This window comes from Melospiza melodia, chromosome 1 (genome assembly GCF_035770615.1).
Source record: "Melospiza melodia melodia isolate bMelMel2 chromosome 1, bMelMel2.pri, whole genome shotgun sequence".
NCBI classification, from domain to species: domain Eukaryota; kingdom Metazoa; phylum Chordata; class Aves; order Passeriformes; family Passerellidae; genus Melospiza; species Melospiza melodia.
In genome coordinates this window covers 160,590,378-160,617,249 of record NC_086194.1, presented here as the reverse complement: position 1 = coordinate 160,617,249, position 26,872 = coordinate 160,590,378, and the positions used below count along the sequence as shown (strand labels likewise).

General features: G+C 42.1%; 1 protein-coding gene across 1 annotated transcript in view; it reads left to right on the top strand.

Annotated features, from left to right (window-relative positions):
- SNTB1 (syntrophin beta 1) overlaps positions 1-26,804 on the top strand; it is a 112,915-nt gene extending 86,111 nt beyond the window's left edge. The window contains exons 4-7 of the mRNA XM_063173553.1: positions 12,380-12,519; positions 19,081-19,277; positions 20,784-20,974; positions 23,385-26,804. Coding sequence (XP_063029623.1) covers positions 12,380-12,519; positions 19,081-19,277; positions 20,784-20,974; positions 23,385-23,477 — 621 coding nt within the window. The 3' untranslated portion in view covers positions 23,478-26,804. The remainder of the gene's footprint in view (positions 1-12,379; positions 12,520-19,080; positions 19,278-20,783; positions 20,975-23,384) is intronic.
- Positions 26,805-26,872: the final 68 nt, after the last annotated feature.

Below are 26,872 nucleotides of genomic sequence, written 5' to 3'. Positions count from 1 at the left end.
ATCAGTTGGGTCGTGAGATCGTATGTATCTTGTGCCAAAAATAATTTCTCTTTGGATAGGTGATATGTTTGTTAAGAGAGCTGAAAGTCTAATGCTGTTACCAGGAAGTTCTTTATTTTATTAAATTATGTATCCCAGGGTTATTTCTTAAATCTGAAATCTTAATTTCTCATCCTGGCTCCACAGGTAGATAACCTGTAGCATGCAATCTGGTTATACTAACTTTGGAGATTAACTTTATTCATCCCAAGTTTTTCTTTTAGAAGGATGTTCAGTTCTCAGTACAATTTTCTGAAAGTAGTTTAATGCTGTAATTATTTTAAAACTATGAAACACTGACAATTAGAACAGATAGTATTAGCTTTAAAAATTACATAGTTTACAGTATGTAATTTGCTGATATTTGTGGGATTTAGTTCTGTAGATTGATGGCCCTAATTGTGTATTTTAAAGTAATCTAGATGAAATAACATGGCTCAGCACTAAAGCCATTTGTCCTGTGTGGCCAGTTTAAAGCTCAGCATAGGTAACTGCCAAGTAGAATATTCTTTATTTTTCTTCCTTCTGTTGAATATTCATAATTTCTATTAACACATGGCCTTCAATATTTGCTTTTTTTTTTTTTTTTTTTTTTTTTTTTTTTTAAGATAGATAAATTAAAAGAGTTGTTGCTGTAAATGCCTGGGCTGTGATCTTGCCTGGTCTTGTAATATAAACAGTGTCAGATGTGGGAAAGTCATGCCTCTTGGGAAGTGGCAGCTCACATCCTGGCTATAGGTGGCAACCTCATAGCTTGAATACTTTTACTTTAGGGATATTTCTTTGACTGCATCTTCTGAGATAAATAGGGTTTATGAAAGCTGAGCTCTCGTTTTTATTGTATGTTCCTGGCCACGGAGAAAAGCTTGAAACTATGGAATGTCAGCAAAGCAAAAAGGCTTGATGTATCAGCAAGAACTAAAAATGTATTTTAAATACCAGGCAAACCTCAGACTGATTTTCGAGCCCCAGTTGACATCCCCAAGGGAAATTTGGCTGACTACAGTTGATAACAGTGGTTTCCTATTAAAGCTGCCTTGCCAGTTATTTTTGCATCATTAGGGATGTGTGTGTTTCTTCATGTGCCACACAGCTAGTGGTGACAGCTGTCCAGCAAATCAGAGACCAGTGACAAACTGCAGTTATCCTCTAGCTCTGAACTTCCTCTCCTGCATTCTTCCCACTGCCCATTTCCTCTGTGACCATTGCTCTCCTGGAATTACTTTGGCAGGGTTACAGTAAAGACCATCTTAAAACTACTTTTAGCTAAAAAAGCAAATTCAAGTTTTCTGTTAGTTTCCCAAGCATGTAAAGATACCTGAACTCACAGTAACCCCAGGACCACAGTGGATGTTCTCCAGTATGGGCAAAGATTTCCTAATGGTGGAACTGGCCTAGGACTACAGTAGAGTAGCTGAGGATTTTTGTCAGGGACATTTTTAAAGAGAAGGCTAGACAAATCTTGGGAACCAAGGTTGTCCTCCTCTGAGCAGTGTTCATTGTTCAAGTCATCCAGGAGGTTCTGGAGTGACACAGCTGGTGAGGGAGCCAACTCAGGAAGGCATCTGACTGGACCTGTTGTTTGGGAATGGAGAAGGACTGGTGTGATGATGTGATGTGATGGTGTGATGTAATGTGATTGCTATGATGATGTGATGTGATGTGATGGCTGGAGGCTGTCTTGGGCACAGTGATCACACGATGAGTTTTCAGTTTCTGGAGAAATAAGGAGGGGGTCAGCAAAACCACTAGTGTGGGCTTTTGGAGGGCAGACTTCATCCACCTGGAAGACTGGTTCAGAGAATCCCTTGGGAAGCAGCCCTGGAGGGCAGAGGAGTCCAGGAAGGCTGGACAGTGTTCAGGAAGGAAATCCTAAAGGCACAGGAGCAGACCCTCTCTGTGTGCTGAAAGATGAGCTGGTGGGGATGAAGACAAGCCTGTCTGAATGGGGAGTTTTGGCTGGAACTCGGGACAAAATGTAGATTTTATGACCTTAGGAAGATGGGATGGGGAACTCAGGAAGACTAAAGGATGTTGTAAGGTTATGCAGAGAGAAGACTACAAGGGTGAAAGCCCATGCAGAACCTAACTTGGCTGCTGTGGTAAAAGACAATAAAAATGTTCCTATAAATACATCAGCAAAAAAAGGAAGACTAAGGAGAATCTCCAGCCCTTATTGGAGGTGGGGGGACAGAGTAACAAAGAATGAGGAAACAGCTGAGGTATCTAAAGCCTTCTTTGTCTCAGTCTTTAATGGCAAGACCTGTTGTTCTTTGAGTACCAAGCCCCCTGAACTGGGTTAATGGTTGGAATTGATGCTTTTAGAGGTCTTTTTCAACTAAAACAATTCTATGTTTCTATGGTTCTATCTTCAGCTCTCTTTCTATGAATCTAAGCACTCATATTTCTGAACCAGTGACTGGCTTGGATTGATTTCTGCCTTCCTTCTGGAAGACAGAAAAATTCCATGCTCAGTTTTTCAGTGGGGAAAGTGGCACTTTTGGTTAGATACCATTTGTCTTCTGTACAGATTCCTTAGAAAATTAACAAATCACAAATCAAACAGAACTCTCTGAAAGGGCAAAGATTTTAAATTCAGTTTTGTCTTCATTAAGTAGTGCAGGAAAGTGAATTAGATATTAAATGGAATAGCTGTTCATTCCTTACTGGCACCCTGGAATCCACTCATGCCAAGATCCACCAGGAAGACCTGCTGGATGTTCTCCCAGCTCTCCATAGTGTCTGCCAAGGTGCAGCAAACTGAATACCCCTTTGGTGAACAGAGGTCTCTCAGAGCCAGCTCAGCTGGCTTTCTGGGGAAAAAAAAATAATCCTGCCCATCATAAAATGTTGGATATGAAAAATCAAAATGAAAAGTCCATGTTTAAGTTTCTCCCCCTCCCTCCCCCTCCACAAAAAAAAGCCCCAAAACCAGATATGTTGCTTGAGTTTCTTAGATAGCTTGTGGAGGTCTGTCCTGATGATGGAGGTGGAGAATTTGTAACCATTTTTGAAAAAGGTTTCAAATAATCAAATGGCTTTGAGGCTGACAACTAGGTAAATAAACAGATCAGAAAAAAAGACAAGTAGAATTTTTTTTTGTGATAAATCTTAATAAGTAAATCTGGATTCCAAATTGTGACTAATTTTCACCAAATTTTTCAGACATCTGTGGCTGCTCTACATTCTTTCAAAATGAAGTGAAATTTTTAAGAATTCTATTTGAATTTTTGTTTTTTTTAATAAGGCTTCCAAATATTTCTCAGCATGCTCAAAATTCCAGTTGATGAAGTACAGCATACAGATTTTAATTGTTTTTTGAATTCACTCATTTACTCGAGGTCATTAGTTGCAGCCTATCAGTATTAGTGATTATTGATCAATGACACACAGACTGAAATGACACAGTAGTCTGGATTGCCCTCCAGACAACATAATAACAATGAGAACAAAACATGTTGTTCTCTCTCTATTGCTCCCCTACTATTTTTTCTTCCAGCACTTGTGATTTATTATGACCCTTGAGTAAAGTAGTCAGATCTGTCAGTCTTCAAAAGGTACCAATCATGATGGGCCATTATTTCTGAGACTGAATATTAGGGAAGACAGTGTGGTAGACAAAGACACAGAGCATCTCCTGGGACAGATTTCAGTCACTATAGTTTTAATGTAGACATTGACAATTACCTGTCCTTTGCCAAACAGACACTGTAATAATTTCAAATTGCATTTTTCATGTTTCAGCCATTGTTAAAAACTGCAAGCTGCTTTCAAATCAAAAGTCCACCTCCAGCATTCACACTTGATTGGAGGCTGTTCAAAAGTGTTCTTGAGCTGATATTTAGAAATCCACACACTTTCACTGGATTGAAAGATGACAGCTTGTGTCTTTTGAGGCAATGGGTATTATTACTCATTTGTCTTAATGTGGAACCCATTTGATCAGCAGAGGTCAGATTCAATTGCAAATTATAGACCCTTCAGGGACAGTGAGTTGAAACTATCGTGTCTGCACATGGATTCTGCACTTGTACAATTACCATTATGTCCCCCTGATGATGATGTACTCCCTCAAAAAGTGCTTCACCTTGGCTTGAACAGAGCCCTCTGCTCACAGCACAGCTCCAGCACACTGCAGGGCACGGCAGGGATCAGTGGCTGTTCCTGGTATCCTGGAGCATTCCTGTTTCCCCCACCACTAAGTAACAATATCTGCTCTTGGGCAGTGGCACAGGAGAGGTGGCCGAGCTTCCACAGCCTCCTACACAAAGTACAATCCCTTTCCTTCTGTGGCTGACCCTGATGTGAAAATAGTTCCATGGACTGAAGCCGAAGATGCACAGCTGTTCTGAGCTCCTTCCTGGTTTTTCACAGGACAAGCCTGGCTTACTGGAGGAAGGAGACTGCTCCATTTTAAAGAGAAGTACAGGCTTTTCTCCCAGCACTAGACTTTTAGTGCTTTGGGGTCCAGTGATTATTTTGGAGACAATACAGCTGCTCACCTCTCCCAAAACTAAGCTGCATCTTAGAAGTACAGTTTCTACCACATTTTAATTCTGTGATTTTTATTTAAATATTTATTAAACTTCAAATAGCTGCTTCAGCAGCTTTTTGGTGATCATGAGAAATGTTTCAGAAAGCAAGTTTACAGCCACTCTCACGTGCAGTCTGAAGAGCCCACAGATAAGACACTTCACAAATAAGTTATGCATGCACACACAACAGATTGAAAGGTGTCTATTCTAATAGCATCCTCACTTCTATCCTGAATGTGTGCTTTTGAGCATGCTGGAAGAGAGATAGGTTGCTGTGTGAAACTGGCAGATCAAACAGTTGCTGACAGGTCATGGAGGTAAGTACTTGTTAGTGCCTCCACTTTTACTGAGTTTCTTGCTTATAAATAGCAGGTTTGTGCTCACCCCCACTCTTCAAGCTTTCCATTCATTTGTTCAATCAGTATAACTGATTAGAAAAGCCTGGGGTTAATGGTCTTTCCCTCCCTTTAGTCCTCCCTTCCCTGTGCCTCTTTTACAAGCAGTACTAAAAACGTGACCTCTTCCAGTCCAGGTTTGTTCCCAGCCAAGCTGTCTTTGAAGGGCAGTTGAACTGTGGCTGTCCACTATCTCCTGATGAGCCTCAGTGGCCAGTGGAGCTGTGCTGACCTTTCTGTGTGTCTGATTTGCATCTGTCTCTGTCCTTGTGACTTACAGGTTGGCCACTGCCCTTGAGCAATGAAATGTCTTCTTACCTTTCCTGCTCTCCCCTGGCAATTTCTGAGAAGCAATAAAAATGAAAACAAGAAAAGATAGAAAAGCATAGGTTTTTCTACAGAAGTAATTTGGTTCAACACTATCATTTCAGGAGTGGACCTTTGCTATTTGCAAAGCTTTGCTATCATAAATGACTGCTATTCTAATTTCACACAGCGCTGTCATGGTCTGAAGTCACTGCTGTAGAAGAAAATGTGTTTTACCCAGGAAGCACCAGCATATTTCTTAAATCACAATGGTCAGCTTAACTAAGATGAAAAGCAATCAGTGTCCAAACAAATGGTGTGGGACATTTGCCATGTCCTATGCATACTGCCTGTTTGGTTTTCCCTGGAAAGATTCCTGACATTATCAGGAAGTTAGAATCTTCTGTCTCACTGAAGAATAGCTCTTATTTATGGACCTTCAAATCCCAACTTCATGCATAGCAGAAGGATTGTGGGTCATGGTTGAGATTTCAAAAATATATGTATTTTTTTCCTTTTTGAGTCCCCTGGACTTGGATTTCTGTGTTTTTAGTTAATCAGTTTCTGTGGATGTCAAGACAACACATCCGGATTTTAAAATTTTCTCATATTGTTGTGTAATATATTTTTACTTCAGGTAAAGTGAATAAAGTTTATGTGATGCTGGGATTTTAACTCCCTTATGTTTCTTATCTTTAATCTGCTGCAATGGAAATGCAGAGTGTTAGACTCCATCAAGATAGAAGGATCAAGGATGCACTTCTTATACAGCTCTAGAGGATTTAAGGCTCAAGGCAAATCATCCTGCAAACCCTTTAGGAGTGATAACTATTTTGTATTACTACTGCATTCATATTGGTGCAACATTCATGGAACACATGTATGAAAAACTGTATGTGAACAGATTAATTATACAACCAACTTTACCTCAGGGGAAATCTGTATGATGACTCTCTGATCCAAACCTGGACTTCTTCAGTTTTTTCTGGTATTTCACAGACTCACTCATAGAAGAAAAAACTTCTTCAGTTTTTTCTGGTATTTCATATAGGTTGCAAGGATTTCAACCCCCCTGCTCTAAGTAGACCCAACTAGACCAGCTTGCTCAGGCCCTTGCATAGTCATGCTGTAACTTGAGGGGTGGCCATTCATGGTCTCTCCCAGTATTTGACCACCATGACACACAGAAGAGGTTTTCCTGAGTATCAAATCAAAATTCCCCTTGCTCCAGTTTGTGTGTATTGAATGCCATCCTCTTCCAGTGCACCTCCAGGAAGAATTTGGCACCATTTTCTCTGCACTGTGGAAGACATGGAGCCCTCCAGGCTTATTTCCCAAGGGCATGGTCTAAAGAGTTATTAGGAAAATCCCAGCTGACTTCACCAAACTCTGAAACAAACTTCTATTGCAAAATGGGGATCAGGCATTCCTGTTTGGCTGTAGGAAAGGTCTCAGATCACCTACCATTCTTGCATGGGTGAGTTCACAGCACTTAGGTACATTTCTTGCATTTAGAGGTCTTTGGATATGAGCCAGAGCTGTTTGAAAATCCCATTAGTCTAGAGAGTAAGGACATTGTTTGAAATATTGCTGTGTTGATGTGTTTGTGTTCATTTTGGCAAATGTTGGCTTGTGTCCTTTCATTTTAAATGATAATGAGAAGAAGTTCAGACTTGAACAGACCTGTCTTGAGAATGAATGTCTTGTCCATGCTCAGCAGTGCCTGTAACTGAGGCTGTCAGTGTATTCCTGGGCTCTGGGGTTGGATCAGTGCAAGGCTTGGATGAGTGAGGTCCCTGCTGTGGCTCCCACCTGACCCGCGTGGCTCTGGCTGCTTGCACCGCACTGGTGCCCACGTGTGCATCGCTCACTCGCTGCTCTCTGCTCACAGGAGCCAATATTGTGCCCTTTGGGGGATTTTCATCTCTGCATTGACTTTAATCCAGATCTGATAACAGCACAAGCCACCTTTGAGCCACCGCTGAGGTCAGAAAAAGAGAAAAACAAAACCAGGCACGTTTACATTAGCTTTTTTTTTAAATCCCAAAGAAGATGCACATTATTTCCTGTCTAAAACAACAAAGTTTAGCAGCACAGCACATCTGATCCGCATGTGGTAAGGGAGATGTTGCTGTCCCCTGCCTGGGCTGTCACTCACACCCACTCCCGCGTCGCAGTGTGCCTCCCGTCAGATGAGCTCGCGCAAAGATCGGCGTTGTTGCATATGCTGGGGTGTGCAGGATGTATTTCTGCATCCCTGCTGTTCATCTTGCAAAAACCCTTTCAGTCCCAGCTGTTATTTTCAGGAACTGACAAGTGTGTTTCTGTAAATGAATCAAATTTATTCTGAACATGGATGTCAAAAGACAATGAAATGGCAAGAAATACGTAGCAGAACATATCCCAGCCTGTGTCAAATCTGCCTTGTCAGCACAGAGAGATTTTAAGGAAGAGGTAAAATAGCAAGAAAATTCTTTCCTGATTGCTCCTCCTGTGCTCAGTGTAAGAGGATAGTGTAGGTTTGGGATTTGGGAGGAGGTGTTGGAAAAGGGGGTTAAAAAAATCACTTAGTGTAAACATACACTTGCTAACTTCACAGTGGTCTCTGAAAATACACATTTTGGATACTTGCTGCAGTGGAGTCTGCTAGCAGTTTATAGTTTGTTTGCTAAACAGGGAATATAACTGAAATGTTTCTTTTGAGGCAACAAAAATATAAAACAGCTTCTCAGAGTAGACCAAGGCCTCTAATTTAATTATCTGTAAGCCTCACAGATTAAAAGTATTTTTTCATTCATTCCTGACAGCCTGAAGTGGATAAATAACCAAAATTTAAAGAAAAACCTTTTGAAAAGGAGACCTGGCAGATGAAAGAGCAAAGGTCCAAACAGTTGTAGAACGATTTATCTCCACTGAGATCCCCACTGTCTTTATGGCAACTAACTATATGTGAAAACTTTTAAAGGTTTGGAAGCTGTGACACCCATTGGAGGGGACAGGGATCCCCAGCACTTCAGGCACGACAAGCTGGCTCCTTTGAAACACTGCTGTGTGCCAGGAGAGTTACTCCTTAAGGGTGCATTGTGAGCAGTGGCCAGAGAAGCAGCAGGAGCAGCCATACAGGTAGTGTTGGGCTTGTGTCACCACTTGCACTCAGTCCTTGACACCACAGATCTGGTCCCAAGCACAGCCTGGCACTGCAAAGGCACCCAAAGGCAGCCAGAGCTCAGGCATGTCCTGGGTGTGTCCCAGCCCTGTGTGTTCCACCTGTGTCCTGCCCTGGAGCGTGGTTGTGTCAGCCAAGGGCTGATGGCCAAGGCTAGCTACTGGTGTAGCTGCTGGATTTCAGCAGCTGTTCTTGCACACCTTCTGCCTGCCCCCACATTCCTGTCTGTTCCCACTGTGTGTGCCACAGGAGCGTTTGCCACCCCAGCAGAGACTGCAGTGTCCGTGTGGGGCAGAATGCTTAACCTGACTGCAGGGGAGTCTGTGTCTGAGCAAGCTGTGAACACAGGTTTCCTCTGGTGTCATCCCAAGCCCAGCCGTCATGTAATCATACACAAAAAAAATTAAATTTCATCATGTTAATGCAGTACATTAAATATTTTCTGAATTTGGAAGGTAAAGCAAAGAAATGCTTAGGGGAAAAAGTGGTGTTTCCACATAATGGGGTGAGTAAATGAGGAGCAAAGAGGTTTGGAGTAGCAAAAACTGTTCTTCACAGCACTTATTTTCTTAGAAAATTGTTCTCCCTTTTCAAGTTTGTGGTTTGAGACTTTGATCTAGGGGCATAGTTTGTCTAGGACACAAAAAAAGAGTCAAGTTTGCTTCTGGTATAAACATTTACAGCTTCATTGACTTGAGGTGGAATTTCACCTGGGAATATAAGTGGTGACCCCAGTGACACATAGAGGGAACACTGGTACCTGCTGCTTGGAGGTACTTGAGCAGTGGCCAGAACACCAGAAAAATATTTGCTGATTCATTTTTCTGTGGAGTACTTACTTTTCTGTAGTTCATCTAGAGTTGATCTAACAGTTTTGACTTTGAAAAAAGGTTGAGTTTGAAAAGTTTTTTAGAGTGGATGGTGATTTTATTTATCTGCAACACAGATCGATGCACTTTGAATTGTACATGTGCAAGTGGGAACTGGAGCGAAGAAACTGTAGTGCAAGTGCCAGAACTCTGCAAAATTCTGGCTAAGGAGTTAACCCTAATCATTATCTAAAACCATGCCTCTAAAATGTATCTCAAATTATATTTAAATTTACTGTTACACAGACATTTCATGTTATCTTTATGGTATGTCAGATATTAAAACCTTTAAAACTTGAATAAATCCTTCACTTAGCTGCCCATAAGCAGCATGTTTTTTGCTTTTGTTTTGTAATTTGCTATTTTATCAATGCTTGGTATGACACTTGTAGATCTGGATTAATTTCCCATGCTGATTTGTGATGAGTGTGCCCTGTAGGCTAATGGTATCTGTTCAGCCTCTCTTCCTCCTTTGTAAAATTTGCTATTACCATTTACAGGACAGCATGTTCTCTTTGACACCCTCCAGAAGTGCCAACTGCCTGTTGAACAGCATGGCATCAGCTGTTACAGCCTGATCCAAACCCTACAAAATAAGGGAACAGTGATGCAATTCAAGGTTTTTAAGGAAAGGCAGTATCTTTTATTAGATCAGCTGTTACAGTTGGGAAAAAACAGGCAGGCTTTCAGGCACACAAATCCTTCTTCAGGTCTGAAATAGCAGCAGTGCTGCTTACACCAGCATTCCTCATCAGTGAGGCAGCTATGGTCCCTGTAAGGTTTAAAAGCTGTGTTTAGGAGTGTGTGCATTGCGTGGCCGTGCTCACTGGGGAGGGCCTCAGAGCAGAGCACAGCAAACATCATTCCCCTCCCCACCTCTTCCCAGTGCACACCCCACAAACCAGGGGTACATCCCACAAGGACAGGTAGTGCAAGGTCACTTGTTCTTGAGAAAAGTCTTCAATACCTCATGACCAAGCCACATCTTCCCCACAGTCGCCCTGCTGTTGGGAAGGACTGAGGCAAAGCTGTGGGCTTCGCAGTGCAGGTCATTAACTTCAGGATTCCTGCTGGAGATTCTGTCTCCTAATATTTACAGTTCTCCAGCAAAGAGTTGTGGGACCAGCTGGCAAAATCAGTTTTATTCTCTTTCTTGTAATTGCTTTACAGGGAACAGTGTTTCCCAGAGTTTCTGAAGTCACTGTTGACTGACCAGCCACCTGATAGCAAAACATGTGATTGGAAATGCTCCACAGGCAGGATCGTTCTGCAGAAAAGCTGTGAACAGCTTCCCATAGTCTTTAAATTTCATATTTATCTTCCTTTGTCTTTTCTAGAAATCTTCAAAAGTATGTACTAAAGTCTTTCTAGTTAAAGAACAGAGGTGAGGTGGTCCAAAATTAAATATTAACACTAACATTTACTGAATGTTAACATTACCTGTGACACTCATTTCTGTATTGCCACACTAGGACCTGGGGTGTGAAGAGTAGTTAACAGCTGTGGTATTAAGAAGCTGAGGATGGTTTTTGCTCATGTGAATATTTTCATGGTATGTGGACTGTGAGAAATACGGATTTTGCATTCTTTCCTGAGTGTAGTAACAGGTGTGTTAATTATGTGGCTTCTCTATTCAGCCCTATTCAAAAATGAATGATTGTGTTTCTAGAAACTGTCACCACAAAAAAATGTGAATAAGTATTAATGCTTCTGTAAAAACTCAAAGGATGAACTGTTTATGACTTCCAAGAGACACGAAAAACCAATGAGCAAGTAATGCTGTAAACAGGAATATGATTATTGGAAAAGCATAGTTCAGAGGGAGAAATACATACTAAAAATCTTAGTTTAAGATCTGGTTTTGGACATTGTGTTCTGAGATAAAAGTGTGTTACATTGCTCTTGAAAGCCCTTAAAAGTTTAGAAATTTGTGGGAGCCTGTCTTTGTATAAAATTCAAGTGTTTCAAATGTGGTTCTGAATTACCATACCTGGGTGTGTCTTTCCCAGCCTGGCCAAACTTTGATCCCTTTTATGTTTCTCCACCCAGCAATGTGCCCAGTGACACATGCCCATGGCAAATAGGCTGGCATCAACCACAGAACAGCACAGGCAGCTGCTTCTTTATCCCAGAAGAGGTTTTAGTGGAGGAGTCATAAAGACAAGCAGATTCTCTGGTGAATTTCAGAATTTGTTTCATTCCTTTTAGTACCCAGCCAAGATGTGTGTGTTTGAAAGCATGGCTGTGAGTGTTAGTGTGGACCAGTGTTTCTTTTTCATTATGTGCACCAAAAGGAAAATGATTAGTTTCTCCATGAAAGAGCTTCATTCTTACTTGAAATAAAAGTCCTTACATATTCCCAACTATTTAAAGACACTTCTATGCTGCCAGAGTAGAAGAAGTAAAAACCAGGATCCATACTTGGTCCCCATAACAATAATTGTCTTGCCATGTGGACATCACACATCTAACTTGCAAAATATAATTCCAGATCTGGATTCTGCAGCCAGTAAAAGGCTCTGATGCTCTGGTCTTTGGACATCTTTGACAGAAAGGTTTGAAATGTGAAGGCAGATCCATTACCAAGTCAATGCTTGAGATGAACCCCACATTTATGTTGGATCTCCTTATAAAGGCATTTCTAAAACTGGAAGAATAGTATGAAGGAAGGAGAAGCAAAAAAAAAAAAAAAAAAAAAAAAAAGCCACAAAAAAACCCCACAAAAAAACTGCTGAAGGAAAAAACTATTTAAGGTCTTTTCATGCATACCACAGCTAACTAACAGCCAGCTCCACCTCAGTGTTCTTCCAATACTGCATTTATGGAGTAGCCTGTAGTGAAGGGAGGCTGGAAATGGCAGTGCTAATGGTAGCAGCAGATGACTTTGCACATTATTCCATTTCTGCTGCATCTGATTATAAATTCAGGTGGGTGATGTCAAAAAGCCAGGGAAATAAAAGTCTCGTGTGTTCATTTTGTCACCCAGTACTCAACATGTTTGTCTCATCTGGCTTTGCATGCTGGCAGCTTTGTCTCTTGGTGTTTCACTGAGACTTTGCTCTTTTCCAGGTGCCAGGAGACAACGAGAAGCACTGGAAGCCAGTGTTGGTGGTTTTGACAGAGAAAGACCTTTTAATATATGAGAGCATGCCTCGGATAAAGGAAGCCTGGTTCAGCCCTGTGCATACCTACCCCCTGCTTGCCACCAGGTACCTTTGCTTTTCAGTCATGACAGCTTTCAGGAGCAGAGGGAACAGCTGAGTCAGCCAGGAGCAGGTATAGCTGATACACAGCTGGTATAGCTGATACACAGCTGCAGTCACACCTGAAATACTGTGGTTGGAGAAGCAGGTTCTTCTTCAGCCGAGCTTAACTCCTCTCTTCTCCTCCATTTCAAGTTCTGGCTGACGCTGACAACCAGAAACTCACTGGGATTTTGGATGTGGCAACTTAGCTTGGATACAGAGGCAGGAGTGATGAAAAAGCTGAAAGCTCAGTCTCCTGAGATTCCTTTCTCAGTGTGCAGACCTGTGAGCTAGGCAGAAACACCCTGACCTCCAGCTGCTCCTCCAGGCTGAAAAAAGTGAACTTGCTGCCCTGAGTTGAATGTTGTGGTGTGGCAGTTCTGCACCACCAATCTGGCCTTTTGGAGGGTACCACATGTGATAGAGATACTTTCAGCACAGCTTCTGTTCCTGCTCTAGCAAATTAATTCCTGGCTTTTTTTAGCTTAAAATTGTAAGCTTGGAAGACACATTCTTGAATCTAGGTTAGCAATAAGCATTTGCATTATTTTGAAGGTATCCATTAACACTAATTCAGAGTGAGCTTTCCCATGGTTGCCTTTATGCAGTGGAAACTGTTTGTGCTTCTTGATGTGAATCTTAATCATGTTTCTCTGCCAGTATGGTCAAAAGGCTTGAGAAAGAGCTGTTGTTCCTTGTTTCAGCCTTGCTACAGGCCTCTATTATACCATTTTCAATGAGTTCTCATTCAGAAGGGCTGGTTGCCCTGGCCAGAAGCAGTGGGGCTCTTACTGCACTCTCATTAGTTAATTTTTGTTCTCTGTGTCTCCCCAAATGAACTGGCGCTTTGCTGCTAAGTCATTATGTTAAAAAAATAAAAATTGAACTCACTGATTTATATTGACGGTGTGTTCCATCAGTGGGAAGCCACCTTCTGACTCCCCCTTTGTTACCCTAACATGGGTGAGAGACACCAGCTTTGCAGCCTGCTGCATAGTATGGTGCTGGATGCCATTGACAATTCTAGGTAACAAGTCCCAGTGAGAGCTGGGTGAGGTATTGCAGCCTGTGTGCAGCTGTGTCTCTGTGCCTTAGAGACTGAGAAGCAATAGCCCCCCAGCAGAAAGTGATGCATTTCCTCCCCTTTTTTTCAGGGTTTCATTTTCACATGAGCTCAAATCCTCCCTAAAGTGACTGGGTGTCCTGTAGTACATCCTGCCCCTTCCTGGCCACACGTTGTCATGTGTAAAGACAACTCCTTGCTGAGTGTCACCAGCTCCCATCATCAGTGAGACCAGTTTACTGCATCAAATAATCTAAGTCCACATCTTGGCCCTGTTACTTACTTACTTTTTCTCAAGAGGCCACATTGGATAGCAGACAGCCTTGCCTTGGGTGGGGATGGTCATCTCCTTGTCTGATGGGGTACTTTCCTGAGTAGAAAAACATTGGCCTTCATGCTGGAGGGGGATGAGAAGTTACACAGCACATGTGTCAGGCTGCTGAAGGGTCTTTACAGACTGGGAAGAAAGCAAGCCAGGATGGTCTGTAAGAAAGCCAAGGTGCAGTTCAGAAAAGACAGGTGCCAAGTTCAGTGCTGGGGAATAATCACCTTTGCTGTTTTGGGGTGGAAATGAGCAACAAAGTAGTTGCTTTGCCAGGAAGCACCCGAGCACTGTGATAAAATTGCTTCAGTCTAACGTGTTGTGTTTTTCAGAGGGGAAAATGAAGACAATCATCTTGAGTTATAGCGGAAGTGTTGCATTTTGGGCAGATATAGTAATCATAACTACAGAGAAGGAGTAAAGCCTTGGATGATACTCCATGTTCATGAGAGGCATTGCACTTCCAAAAAGATGCCAGTTAACTGTGGAAGGTCTAGAAGACAGCAATACAAATATGTAACATAGAAACACTACCAGGAGGGAAATACTCACTCACTTAGTAGCTTGATCTAGAGAAGTCCATGGAAAACATGTAAATAGTTTTCAGATATGAAGACACAAGGAGGACAGGGGAGTACCTTTTCCAGATCCCCTCTGAACACAATAGGACATAGTTGACTGCACTTGTGGCAGGGAATTGGTGAGGTACTGGTTTAGATTCTCTGGGAAAGGTGTGTGATCCTCATCACAGGGGACATTGAAGGATGGGTGACACACAGCACAGCTAGCCCCACTCTGTGAAGGGGGGTCTGCTGGGTGACCTCTTGACAGCCATTCCAGCCCTATTTCTGTGATTTCTTACTACTATCACTGAATGTAACACCTAGAGAAAAAGACAGCAGCTACACAGAATTTGGAGTTGAGAACGGAGTCACAATGTGATAAGTACACATATACAGCAGATTCCATAAATTGTCAGATTCCCTAAATTATTACACCTCCTGTTTTGGATGATTTTGATTAAAACTCTGCAGGGTCCTGCTTTTATGATACGCTACATTGAGTACAGTTATAGCAAAAAAGTAGAGCAGGTTTTCTGTTGGTATTGACTGCTGTGTTCATTCTCGGTCAGTGATTCCCCTCCTCGTGACGAGTTTTTTAATCCCCTCTGTGCATTGATCAGTGCAATTTAGAATTTTTCACCTGGAAAGTTTGCAGAGCACATGTTGTAATCTTAGCTGCTCCCATCTTTCAGATTTTTATGAGTCCTTGGGAAAACATTTTTGCTTAGCTAATGCATATTTGAAAAGCTTCTGAAACTGGAAAACTTCAGTGCCAGATACTGTACAGAGTCATGCTTAATCTACCCATACATAATGAGCAGAGAAAATTGGAAATTGGTAGAAGGATTACAATCTTCTCACAGTCCTTTAACAGCAAAATTTCTACATGCCCTTCTTGTTTGTTGATAAGTTTGCCTACAACCTATGGAAGCCATTAAGACCTAAAAATATTTTCCAGTCAGTCTTTTCTAGCTTTGCATGGAATATAAATAATAGCTCAAATAAAACTGAGATCAGATTTAAGTTGTTCATTTAAATCTCTGCATGGGGAGGCACAGCAGCTGGCACACAGCCCTGACTCCAAGGACCTTTTTGTCATAATCTCTGTTTCAGTGTTTCCTTATGCCTGAATAACAGTGTCTCCCTCTAGCATGGGAATGGGGCTTAAGTAATTACATCTTATATGTTTGCAATCAAATTCCATTATCTGTCATAGCCAGATATGAAAGGAAAGTGAAAAAAAAAGCAGCCCATGTTGGGCTCTGATTAAAGATCAGGTAAGAAGCTTTTGTGTACAGCTGAAGTCTGTAACCAGAAAGTATTAAAGCAGTTTGATAGCTAATGACATAGAAAAAATGGGGAAGGAATTTGGGCACTGATTACTCATCCGGGCCAGTGGATGGAGGGACAGGCAGAGAGCACTGGGTGCCCTGAGAGCCCCAAGAAGTGTATGGGGTGCAATGCAAGTTCCCTGCTTGTCTTCCCAAGGCAGTGAGGCGGGCTCTGAGTGCCTCCGTGGAGATGAACTGAGGGAATGTGCACAGGTTTCCGAGGAGCACGGCCATTCCAGGGCAGGTTTCAGTGCTCACTCAGGGTGCCATAGGAAAGGTCAGATGGCAGTGGGATTCTAACCACAGTGTTGATGCACTTGTACAGGGTCTCTTCTGAGCTAAATCTCAAGTGAGCAGCTGAAGGCTTCCTTTGAATGCCAGCTCTGGTTTCACTGTCCTTTCTGCAGAGACCATTAGATCTGGCTGTTGCAGTAAATTGTTGAAACTCTTCCCATAGCATTAGGATGAGACGCAGGTCCCAGTGCTTCTCACCCTGCACCAGCACCCCATGTCAGAACACATCGATCTTGCTGTCACACGTTCGCAAACCATAAGGTTAGAAAGGTCCCCGAAATACAGAGAGAGAAGGGAGAAATGAGAGAAGATCAGAAGTGGCTCCCTGGCCCCGGGGTTGGTTTTCAGCCGCTGCGCTCCGAGCGCTCCGTGAGGGGTGAGGGACTCCGGGCCGTGCCCGGCCTTCTCCCGCCCTCTGGCGGCGCTGCCTGAGCCGGGAGGAGCCCTCGGCTCTCGGGCTCCGGTGCTCACAGATTCCCCCAGAAACCTCCACAGAGCACAGGAACCTCCAAGGGCTTGTGTGAATATTACCAGAGCCGGGCCTGGGGTGCTTCTTCAGCTCTGGGGTGCAGCACACACCACACAGTCCCCCTCCCCTGCTGTCACGGTGATGGGAGGCAGGAGCGAGGGGAAGCCTTCTGTGAGGTTTCTAAGGCTTTTTTTTTTTTTGCCTTTTAAGGTATCTCTGTGGTCTTTAGCATGACATACCTTCTATGTAAATGAAATGGACCACATTAATGCAACTTTATTAAAGCATTCTTTTACCTGTACCCAAATACATGAGTACTGATAGCTGGTACATAAATACTATCAAATGTTGTCCTGCATGTTTGTCTTGTTCATGTTTAAGGGCATGACTTTCCAAAGCATCATCTGGAGTTGCCTGATAGAAAAGCATTTTTAAATTGGATTTTTAATAATCAGGATAGATAATAAGAAAAGGCAGGCAAGAATCAATGTTAATGTTGGATGTGTTCACATACTTTAATTTGTAAAGTACATCTTCATTCTATCCATATGCTGAAAAACCTACAATACAGTACTATGGATACAGCATGAAGGTGTGGGGGAGTGGGTGGTGGTGCTGTGTGTTTTGGAAGGAAATCAAACATTTGAACCATCTGTTTATTATGTATTCAATAACATAAGTGATAGAAAATGATTTTTAGTTCAGCTGATGAGCACTGCATAAAGGAGATGACTCAGGAAAAAAGGTGGAATAGTTTTATTTCTAAAGACAAACTTGATGTGATTTTCCAGGCTGCTTTTCCACAGCCCAGCAGCCGAAGGCAACATGAGAGCAGTGCCTGGATGACCACCCAGGGACAGACAGCAGCAGATGTCACTGGAGATTTCAGCTTCCTGATTCCTGCCTTAATTATCAAGATGTAGCTTCCCCTCAGAGTTTGCACCCTCTTATACCAAGTGAAAGAGAATTAAAGTTTTTGGGCTGTTTGTTTGCCACTCAGTCCCTGATTGCAAAATCTGCCAATAGTAGAGATAGGAGGCCCTGAGTATCAAAGCTGAGTGGGGCATTAACTCAGCTTTTGCAGAGGGGAAAAAGCCCTTCTTGTCCTGGCCATACACAGGGCAGGGCATCTCTGACCAGGATATTCTGTGTCTCACCTCCCAGGAGCTCTTGGGAACATAAAGTTTCCATGAACTTGAGTGTGAACAAATCTTGCAAACCTTCTCGTGGGGTATGAAAGAGGGGTGCATTTGTTTGCCACAGTGTGCATCCCAAATGTCAGCACAGACTGTCAGGGAATTGGGGGAAATTTCAGATGCCTTGTGGCTGGTGTTTCAATAATTGAAAAGCTGAAGTTGTGCTTTTTCTTTCCTTTCTGCTTTTTTCTTTTCTACTAAAACATCTCTGTTTGGTGGCATACCCATACAGTGTCAGCTAACAGGTAACTGTTCTTGCTGATGCCAAACAATAATTTGAGGGTAAATTAGTATTCAGTAGATTAGTTTAATCTAATGTTTTCTCCTTTAGCACAAGTGTTCTACTACGATGCCACATGCTTTATAGACTACTATGAACTATATTGTTTGGCTATAGAAAGAAAAACAGAATGCACGAGACAGAAGTTTTTCAGACAAATTTCCTTTTGTGATTGTCTCTGAGGGTTGGTCTCTTAATCTCAAAGAGTGATGAGCTCCCCTAGATGATTTTTTTCACATGTAAGAGTGTTGTGTCCCTAAGTGAATCCTGTGTTGAGTGTCCATACTTTTACAGGTAAAAAAACAACATAAAAGGGCAGATTTAAAGAAGAATTAATTTTTATGAGATATTGATTTTCTCACTCAAAAATATTCCCTGCTATTTCTATTTGCCCAGATGAACAAATCTTTCCTGGCCACAGGAGATCAGCTGTTGATGCTGGGCAAAAAAATGTTAATTGCAGACAAATGTGAGAGAATTTCAGATTACAAGTAGCTGCAACATTTTGCATTTTACAGGTTTCTTATGGGAAAACTAAGTACAAGACAGTACTTTGGCATCTACATATTTTACAGAGCTTCATACTTTATTCAACACTATTTATCATTGAATTTGACAGCAGATGTTTAAACTTTAGAGCAAATGCTGCTTTACCATGGAATTTGGATTCAGCTGCCTCATCTGTGCCAGCACTTATATCTGTGAACCAGATTCCATCACCACAGACCAGTCAGGGATTTCTCTCTGCTCCTCATCCAAAGGGATGTTTTGTACATTTCATTAAGTAATTTTGGGACATCCATGTCATTACCTGTGTGTCCAGCTGTTCCTGTGCTCACTGCCTTGGACCTTCACTCTTCTGAGACAGAACACAGAGGAGATGCGAGTTCTCATGCTCCCAACCATGTGTGTTAGGAACATGCAGAGCAGAGCTGTGCTCAGGTGGGCATTTTGGGGCAGTGCACTGTTGTTGGAATTTCCTGATGTGTTTTCAAATCCAATTGCAGGTTGGTTCATTCTGGCCCAGGAAAAGGCTCACCCAAGTCAGGGGTGGATTTGTCTTTTGCAACCCGTACCGGTACAAGACAAGGGATTGAGACTCACCTGTTCAGGACTGAGACCAGTCGAGACCTCTCACTGTGGACGAGGAGTGTAGTGCAGGGCTGCCACAATTCTGCAGAGCTCATCACAGAAATCACCACATGTGAGTAACACCTGCAGTGCTGCCATTTCCACACCTCACACCCTTCCTGTGACACTCGTGGCAGTTCAGGTTCCTGCTGCTGGAGGTGATTTACTTTAAAAATGTGCATGTTTAGGGATTCTACTTGTTTAAAATGCTGTCAGGTTCTGAGCCAGTCTCAGCTGCTGTGGTTCCTGTGTCCAGTGACACACTCACTGTCATGCTGACTTTTGGGTTTGTTTTCAGCATGTTGTTTCATGTAGGCCTGCATGTCACAGAGGAGTGATTGTCAGAGGTTGGTCCAGAAACACACAGAAAAGAGCATTTTTCTGAGATTCAGGAAACTCCTGTGAGCCTAGCAAGAGTTTCTCCTGCAGAGGGAGGAGACAGAAGAGGACTGGCACATTCACAAGAATGAATTGGTCATTTATTGACCCAGCTCTACGCAATAGAGAGTAAAAAACCACAAACCAGTCTAATAACCACATTTTGATGGGCAGTAATTTCCTTCCCTGAACATCAAGGTGTCACTTCTCATCACTTCTGTACATGCAAAATCAATTGGAATAGAAGTACTTGGCTCAGATGCTCTGGAGTGATGCCCTGTTTGGCCAGGTAGCTGCAGCCCTGGTGTGGCTCTGGGGTTTGAGGCTGGGCCTTTCTCTTGGGTGCCTCCAGGCTTTGCAGTCCTTCCCCTGCTAGTCCTACAGCTGGCAGGGCTGTTAATGTTGAATTTTATCTCCACTCATTTCCTGAAAATGTGAGAGCAGGAGCCAAAGCAGAAATCCAGCCATGCCAAAGGGCAGTTCTTGTTTCTCAAAGCTCAGGTAGAGCCACGTGGCTGCTTGTCAGCTGCTGGGCCCCAGCCCCACAGGGAGCTCAGGATGCTCTGTGAGGCCTCTGATGTGCAAACCAGCCAGAGAGCTCAGGGGGAGCCAGTTCAGAACAGCTCCATCTCCTCAGCACCCTGACACAGATGCCATTCTTTCCAAAAGAAGAAGAGCATCAGCCCCTTCTTTTATCACAGTGCTTTTGTCCCACTGCTAAGGATCCTTCTTGATAGAATTGCTCCAAGAAGGTGATGGAATAGTGAATTTGGGATGTGAACTCCAAAACTCTTCATCCTTTAATTTGGATCATGGCCTCTGTTTCAGGGCTGAGAGGAAGATGCAGACTTTCTGCTGCAGTAGCTGTTATATACAATTATCTGGGCCCTTTTTCAATTACCATGACACTAATGAGGACTCAGGAGTGTCTTCATCTTTGTCAAAATACTTTAGGGAAACCCTTTACAGCTCCTAATTTTCTCCTGCATTGTGTGTTGTGTTTATTGATTCTGGCTGTGTCTGTCAGATGCAAGAAGAGCAGTTGTGACTTTGTCAAGGTTTGGAAGGAGGAAACAAGGTTTGGAAGTCTGAGCCTTCTTAAACTTCAGTACACCGGTTTTTGTCAGCATGTAGATCTATGATGGAACATGAAGAACTGCTTTTAAGAATGTGAGAGACTAAATCTTGATTTCTTCTCCAGCTTGCACATACAAAAGCCAGGAGTGCCGCTTGACCATCCATTATGAACATGGATTCTCTCTTACAACTGAACCACAAGATGGTGCCTTCTCCAAGATAATTGCACAATATCCCTATGAAAAACTGAAAATGTCCTCAGATGATGGGATAAGGATGCTTTATTTAGACTTTGGAGAAAAAGATGGAGAAATTGTAAGTACTGTGTTGAGCAAAGGGATGCATGTTACAATCTCTTTGGTTGTCCTACAGGTTATGAGGGTGGAGAAGCACTAATGGAAGTTAAACTAGATGAGCACTGTAGGCCCCTTCCAACTGAAATACTTTATTTCATTCTGTTCCATTCCAACAGCTGGCCAGTGCCAGTTCCAGTACCAGTATATAGACTCTGTGTTTTCTAGCACAGCACAATGGTCAGGCTTTAGGAGGAGATAAACTAAAAGGACAGCTAAAATTGTAAAACCATACAGAAATTAAAGATTTGTCATATTTTAGAACAAACTGTACCTCTAAATAGCCAGATGTTAACATTTTTGCACTTATCCATTTCACTTTTTTAAATTACTGAGCGTGAAAGAACTTAGGAATGAGACCTTATTAATTCCAATGTACACATAGGGACTTCATGTTATGACAAGAAGTTATGTTTTAGGTGGTTTTGAACATGTAGTTGCTGAAAAAAAAAGCTACAGATGTTGTGCAAACTGTCTGCATAGGCCTCGAAGCTGTCACAATGCATATTCCAATGAGCAGTTTAAATCCATTAATTATGAATGTAAACATCGTTTTTCCTGACATATTTTCCAGCGGTTCCAAAACATGGTGGGTACTTAATTCTAAACATCATCTTTGTTAACATATACTCTGCAAACTGCTTATTGTCAGGCTTTGAAGGGAATTTCTTACTAGCTGTCAATAAAGTTGATTCATGACTGCTGGAAAGGTGTTACAAATGAGTGTTTGAGATTGCTTAAAAAATCACCAGCAAGGGTATCAGCAAAAATCAGATTTAATACTTAGCAACAGCGTGACAGAGTTTGTTGGCAAGATTCACTTTACTGCCTACAGGACAATTAAGGCACACCAAGGAAACAAAGCAGCAACAAAACCAGGCAATCAAAATCCTGGCAATCAAAATCCAAGCAATCAAAACAGAAATGAACTGAGAACCATCCAGGGGGCTTGTGTGTGTTAAGGTGTGCATATCAAAAGGATAGTGAAGGCAAGGATAAAAAGGAACATGGTCTAAAAACTTTATAGCACTCAAACTTTACAGTACTTTAACTTAACTTATACCTTAAACCTGACAAGTTTAAAAAGGAACAACACTTAACTTATACCTAACTTAACTTATAACTTAACAATTTAACAGAGGAATAACAGCATTTAACCCAACTTATTACTTCAAAGTTGAACTTGCTCAATAGAAGAATAACATTCAGCAGCTTTTAACTTAGCTTACAACTTATGACTTAACCTTACTTACAGGCCTAACTTACTGAGATATTGAAGGTCCTTAAACATCTAAGAAAACAGCATGTCTCCTGGATTTGATAAAGCATATACACAGGTGCATGCACACAGACAGAAGGAGTCAGTGCAAGAAAGGTACCTGTGAAAAATTCCCCTCAGATGTCAGGGAGCTCTGAGAGGTCCCACTCAGAGGGAGATGCTGGTCACAGCCTGCTGCAGTTCAGGAGAGCTCAAAGGGTCTCATTTTGGACAGCTGTTTATAGGGGCACTAAAGAGTCAGCTTTAGTCATAACAATGTTTTGTCCTGGCCACAGTTTGGGTCGGCACTTTCTTTGAAAGTGTGAGAACAGCAATGTTTTGCCATCCAGGCAAGGAAAACAGTTTCCAAGGTTGTTCATAAAGAAAACAGGAACTCCTTAGACAGCAGTATTCCTGGGAGCAGGCACTGTTTCTGATAAGCTCTAGAAGGGATGAGCCCAGGTGCTGCTTTTCAAGGCCAAGGCCTAACAAGCATTTCTCAGATTGCAGTGCAGCCTGGAAAAGGGAGGGAGCAGGGCAGAACGCACCATCACAAAAGGCAAACGTGGTTTGTTTTGATGTGACCCTGTTGTTGGGCCTCTGCACACTGACAAGCCTGTCATGCTTAGCAAGGATGTGGTGAGATCAGCTGAACTATGGCTATGGAAAACAAAGTCTGAGTTCAGTCTCACTGCTGGCTGGGAGAACAGAGAAGCAGCTGTGCAGCACTGGCTGAAGGTACTTCAGCTGCACCAACAGCAGATGCACTGGGCATCAGAGCAGTCCCACTACCATCCCAGGCAGAAATGGCCAAAAAAGATTGGGTTGAGCCTCTTCAAAAAGTGCTTGCAGAATCTGACTCAGTTTTCTGCTGCTCACCCAGGTGATACCAAGCCAGAGGCATCAAGATCTCACCTGCTTCCAAGATGCTTATTAGTTTTAGTAGCCCAAATATTTACAGCTGAATGCAAAGGAAAAACAATATGGTGTAGAGAAGAGCTGTTGTTAATAAAAGCCTGTTCAAAATACCAGACAGCAGTTTGAGTACTCAGTAAGTGATTTCTTGTTTGAGCTATAATTCTCAGCTTGATTTTTTTTTTTTCTGTACTTTCAGCAACTGGATCTTCATTCCTGTCCAAAACCAATTGTTTTCATCATTCATTCCTTCCTGTCAGCAAAGATCACGAGACTGGGCTTGGTGGCATAAGTGGGATCCATCTGTTTCTTCAAAGAGAGATGGGGTAACCACACTAACCTGAAGTACAGACAACAGCAGCAACCTGTCCTAGCTGGCAGCAGACACCAGCCTGGGACTCAGCACTGGCCATTGGTCGTTTCTGCAGCCCTCCCAGGCCCAGGTTTCATTTTGACCAGCTAAAGAGATGGCATGACAAGGAAGATGGGGGATTTCATTGTAAATAATGGGATTTTAAAATCCCATATGAGACCGTAAAAGCGTGTAGTACCATACATGTAAATGTTTCAGAAGCAGAAATTGTGCCTATTTCAATGTACTTGTCTATGTAAAGTAAAGGGCTATGCAGTCAAGCACTTGTTGGTTGTGATGCAAGCCAAGGTTGGTTGGGGAGAAATCTTTTAAAATTGTCCCATCACCTGGAAGCAAAATGTTCTTTCAGTTATAATCTGTGCACCTCTTACAGATTTTTCTTTTGGAGCACTGCCAGAACTTGTTGCATGAATACCCAGCAGAGCCTGCAAATACAAACCTTTAAGGTGGACACTCTGAAGCAATCCAGCTGTGGGCAGCTAACAGCTGGAGGCCCCCCCAGGGGCAGTTTCACATTAAGCAGTAACCACATGTCACCCACATTCCCAGTGATGGAGCCAAAGCAGGGCCAGCCACAGGGATGGTACTGAGAGCCAGCTCAGGGGGCACAGGCAGGAGGTCCCTTTGTTAATGAACACAGAATGCATTTTTATAGTGACTTCCCACCACAGCTTAATGAGTTTCAGCTATCTGGGAGCCCCAACTCAGGTAAAAACTGCCTGAATCCATTCTGAGGCAGGGTGATGCTCCTGCCAGGTTGTCTCCAGGGCAGTTTTCCAGTAGACAGCCATATTAAGATTCTGTCCTCCTATCCCTACTGAGTCCCCCCCTTTGCTCAGACAAGGCTGGTTGTGTGGTCTTCATAGAATAACAAACATAGGGAAGGAGGAAGACTTGATTTTATGAGTTTGTGAAAAATTTATTGAAGCAGCTCCACAACAGTGAGGAACATAAACCAGGGCAGGAACATGAGCTGCAGTCCTTGACATGGAACTGCTCCTATGGACATGACTTGGCAAGACCAGGTTTCTTGCTGGGGAAATACAAGATGTTCATCTCCATGCCCACACCTTTCTGGTGACTGTTTTGCAGCAGAGCTTATTGTTGTGACTCAAAACATGATTCAGTGAGTTTCAGCCTTGTTCACAGCTACTTGAGCAGCAAAAAACAGACAGGAACTGACTTTCAGCACCAGAGATGACACATACAGCCCATACCAGGAAATAATAAACAGGCATGACATGATCTGGTGGGAATAGGAAGAAGCAAAACAGAGATGCCATTTATGTTGTTCTTCCTTTTCTAAAAGAACAGCTTCACACAGGGGTGGGGTTTTGTCTGTTTTTAGAGTTTTGCCCTAAATTCACACTTTGAAGGACAGGAAGTAATATATTCAGTGTTTTTGGATGTTCAGTTTTCATATTGCAACATTTCTTTTATTCCTGAGAAAGCACATAGATTTCAATTCAGCATCACTTGACTGGCAAAAGAGAAAATTAAAAAGACATTTTGGTTCCATGTTGTTTTTGAGCTAAGTTTGAGAGTTAAGCATAAGTCATGTTGTCTATTCAAAGCATAAAAACATGGTGATTTCCATAGGTATCTTAATCATCAAAACAAATTAAAATAGTAGGATGATGGGCTGAATTCATAAACACAGAAAATAATCACTGAAGAACAGCTCAGTGCCCCACTGGAAGAGCAGCCCCACTCCCAGGACCTCTCACCAGTCAAAGCCATGCCAGGGAGAGATCCACCCAGCTCTGCACTTTTATTGTCATGGTACTTGCACTTAAAAATTAATTCCTCATGTAAATGAACAAGGAGGTAACGTGTTACCTAACCTAGCAGTAATTTCCAGATGGACATTGCCCATTTAGTGACCACTGCCAGTCACACAACTTTCTGTGGCAGTTCCTTGGGGCTCCTGGGGCTCGGGAGCTTCTGGGAGAGCCCTGAGAAGCTGAGAGCAGCCGGTACGCAGGGGGACAGGGCTCTGAGAGGAGCTCCCGTCACCTCACCAAGGAAACTCTCGTGTCAAGTCTTTAAAAACCAGTTCAGGACATTTTTATTGCTGTTCCAAAGTACAACCTAAAAATTTGGAGATAGGCTCCTATAAAAGTGCTGGAGGAGTAGGTTAAATCCATATGTAAACTATACTGCAATATTTCCTTATTCCTTTTAACACAAATCACTGGAATGTTATACCTAATATGTATGTGCATTGTAAATATTACAAATTCCTATATTAGTGCCAACAAATTAAATTACACAAAATGTAATCTAAGGTGCTCAGTACTATATGAAGTCTAAGTGAATAACTAAGCAGTTTGCAAAGAAAATTCATATTATATATATTTATAGAAAAAAATTAATGATGATTACAGATGCTATTTCTTCATTTTCAGATTTTGGACTGATTCATATTTGGATGGGATAGACAAATGAAATATGAACCTACTCCACATTTATAAGAGTATAGTGAATATTTATATTTTAGAGGAAAAGAATATATTTAATAAAGTCATCTATTGGATTTTTGTGACGTGAGCTTACTTTGTATCCAGACAAACTATCTGGAAGGCTGACCTTTGGTTTTGGGCTGGGAGAAATACATTTAAACTTCAGTGCTTCTGTTAAGAATTCTGTTACTGGAGGGAACTGTTAATTGCATTGGTGGAATGACTTAAAAATTTAAAATTAAAAAAAAACCCCTGAAATCCCACAGGGATGTTTCAGGGCAAGTCATTCAGTCATCACTGCTGAAGTTGCAATGCCTTTTCTTGTTGCTTATACCGGACTAGGTGGTAACAGAAGACTTACAAAAAATTAAGAAAAAGCAGAAATTTCCGCTCAATCTTCTGCATTCAAGGACTGAGGCCAACATGTGCCTTTTTTCTCTTATGAATGGTTATGGGAAAACAATTTTTTTATTTTTCCTTTGATTTAATTCTTAACTTAGTGGCCCAAATAGAAAAGCTAACTGTGGGAATTTAAGCCTTTTCTTTCAGTCTGACCCAAGTTATGACAGAACAGCCTTGTGGAAAGCCTAAAAAGGGACATTCCAGAATTTCACTCTTTTCACAAAATAATTACTATAAATGGAATGGTCTTATCAGAAAGTTTGTATAGCAGCTTCACCATGAGAAAGACTGGGATACATATTGGAGCAAAAATGTTATTGGAAAAATGTGATGTAAAGTGTTTGTTAAAAAAAATAAAGCTGCTCTGATTGTGTTCAGGGAATCATCCTGGTGTTTCTGACAGTCCTGCCCTTCAAATGGAACCAGCATCCCTCTTAAGGTACTTTAGAA